The sequence below is a fragment of the Propithecus coquereli genome, unplaced genomic scaffold (genome assembly GCF_000956105.1).
Source record: "Propithecus coquereli isolate 6110/MARCELLA unplaced genomic scaffold, Pcoq_1.0 Scaffold10, whole genome shotgun sequence".
Classification (NCBI taxonomy): domain Eukaryota; kingdom Metazoa; phylum Chordata; class Mammalia; order Primates; family Indriidae; genus Propithecus; species Propithecus coquereli.
In genome coordinates, this window is record NW_012133858.1 from 2316027 (window position 1) to 2318878 (window position 2852).

At 34.1% G+C, this 2852-nt stretch overlaps 1 protein-coding gene across 1 annotated transcript in view; it reads right to left on the bottom strand.

Annotated features, from left to right (window-relative positions):
• The window catches only part of RABL3 (RAB, member of RAS oncogene family-like 3), a 45259-nt gene that overhangs the window by 20456 nt on the left and 21951 nt on the right, over positions 1 to 2852 (bottom strand). Inside the window, exon 4 of the mRNA XM_012641731.1 lies at positions 2530 to 2644. Coding sequence (XP_012497185.1) covers positions 2530 to 2644 — 115 coding nt within the window. The remainder of the gene's footprint in view (positions 1 to 2529; positions 2645 to 2852) is intronic.

Below are 2852 nucleotides of genomic sequence, written 5' to 3' on the forward strand. Positions count from 1 at the left end.
GAATAAATTTCTTTCTTTTTTTTAAATTTAGCAGAGTTTATTTGAGGAAAAGACAATTCATGAATCACACAGGGCCCTGAACCAGTAGTGCTTCAGCGAGCTCCACTCAGCAATGTGGACAGGAAATATTTATTAAATTTCTTGAGTAATAATAATTTTCGTAGAAAATAAAGAAAAGGCTAGGTAGATGAAGACATCAATGATGAAAAGAATTGACAGAGAAATAGGAAATATGAACTAGGTTTTGAAATATGGGTTTTAAATGAGTTGTGTTTATCCTTTAGTAGGTCTTTCAGGAATCCACACATATGCACTCAAACTTATCCTATATTTAGGTTTCACATAATAATTAGACTGCCACACAGGAAACAAAGTATTTGGAAGACTTTCTTCAGTCGAAAATGGGAAGTGGGGTTCTGTTCAAGGTAAGATGTAATAAGTAAACTCTATCTTATCTTTCCCACTGACTACAACTATAAAACCTCGACAGCATGGATAAAGCAGCTATTTGAGGACTCTGAAAAGTAAACAGCAGTGGGCACATTGAGGAAGAAGGCTAAAATTTGAAGTATCATTGAACCAGCAGTGAGTTTATGACTTTTTTCCTTCTATATTCCCTTGTTTGAATTCAACTTAGCTTGGAACCTGAAAGTGGTCATTGTGTGGACAGAGAACTACAGAAGAAGTCCTATGGAACAGGAAAGAGGATTCCTAATGCTTGGAGGAAGTATAGAAGTCCAATATTTTTTCCTTCTGTCATAAGCCAGCCCCTGGACAATTTCATAATGGTTGTGGCAAAAGCTAATAACACAAGGGGAATAGAGGAAGGGAAACATTTCTTTCTGATTGGTGGAATTGTAATCCCAAGAGGGTAGGAGCCAACTCCCGTTGTATTTATTCTTTTCTTTGTCTTCCTGCCACTTGGCCCTGGACATGGGTGCAGTTGCACAAGTATATCACAGAATAGGTAACAAAAGCCCCAGCTTTTTGGCCAGGGCACAAAAAAAAGGAGCCCCAGCAAACCTCAAAGTATGGGGGAGATTATAGAGATGGCGAAGTTTGAGAAAGCAACCCTGCGAAATAGTTCATGAACCCCTGAGCTCATTCACAAAGCTGTGCATGTATGGATCTGATCCTAATCAGCATACCAAAGATGTTGAAAACTGAAACAACAGGGAGACCAACACGCAGATCATACTAATCATTGGGTGGTGCACAAATATAAAAATCATACAAAGTATGTTCTCAGACCGAAATAAAATTAAACTAGAAATTAATAACAAAGGATAATTGGAAAATCTCTGAATACCTGGAAACCAAACAACACATTTCTAAATAATCCATGGGGAAATCTCAAGGAGTATCAGAATATAATTTGAACTAAATGAAAATGAAAAAACATTAAAAAATATTAAAAAATTTGTGTGATGCAGTTAAAGTAGTGTTAGAGGGAAATTTATAGCATTAAATGCTTATATTAACAAAAGAAGAGTGAGCTTTGGTCAGTAATCTAAGTACCTTAACAAACCATAATATAAAGAGAAAGCAAGATAAACCCAAAGCAAGCAGAAGGAAGAAAAGAGAAATAGGAAGTTAAGGGCAGAAATCAATTAAATTGTATATAGAAAAACAATAGATAAAAATCAGTGAAACCAAAAGCTTCTTCTGTGAAAAAGATCAGTAAAATTGATAAACCTCTAGCAATTCTGACAAAAAAACAAAGAGAAGACATAAATTACTAAAGTCAGGGATGAAAAAGGGGTATCACTGCAGACTGTGCAAATATCAAAAGGACAATAAATGAATACTATAAACAACTCTATTCACATAAATTTAACAACTTAAATGAAATAGATGAATTCCACAAAACCCACCAATTACCAACACTCACCTAGGGTGAAAGAGATAACTTGAATAGTCCTATCATTATTAAAGAAATTGAATTTGTTAAAATTGATTTGTTAAAAATCTTTCAAATAAGAAATCTCCAGGCTCAGATGGTCTCATTGGTAAATTCTACCAAACATCCAAAGAAGAAATAGTACCAAGGATATACAATTTCTTCCAGAAAACAGAAGGGACACTTCCAGCTCATTCTTATGAGGCCAACATTATCCTCACATTAATTTAAAGACATTAGAAGAAGAGAAAACTACATACAAATCACCCTCATGAACACAGACAAAAATCCTCAAGAAAATATTAGTTAATCAAAATCTAGCAACATATAAAATGAATAATACACCATGACCAAGGAATGGAAGGCTGGTCACTGGAGATGTGTGGGATTAGGCAAAGAGTTAGACATGATATCAAAAGCATAACGCATAAAAGAAAAAATGGGAGATTAGACTTCATCAAAATGAAAACTATTGCTTTGTGAAAGACACTGTTAAGAGAATGAAAGATAATCTATAGACTGGGAGAAAATATTTGCAAATCAAACACTTACAAAGTGTTATTTTGGAGACTAAATACCCGTGATTGCTATATCATTTCAAAACAATTGTGAAATAATTCTGGGCTCACCCATTTGTCACCAAGACTCCAGTTGGCACCAAATCCCTGTTGAGAGCTTCCAATGACCAACGATACAAGTTTTGAGATGACTTCTTATTTGTTAAGTCATGGACTAAAATAATACCTAAAATAATCAGAGAAAATAATATCACTACTAAAATAATTTCTGTTCATTTCACAATTGGCAAAGTGAAGTTTAGTAAGTACAACTATTCGGTTGCTCAATGAATCTAGCATTCTAGTATGACTAGCAAACTCAGAAACAATTATTTAAAAATTTCCTCTAAAAATACTCATAGACAATTAACTATGAAACTTTCCTTGTCAGTTAT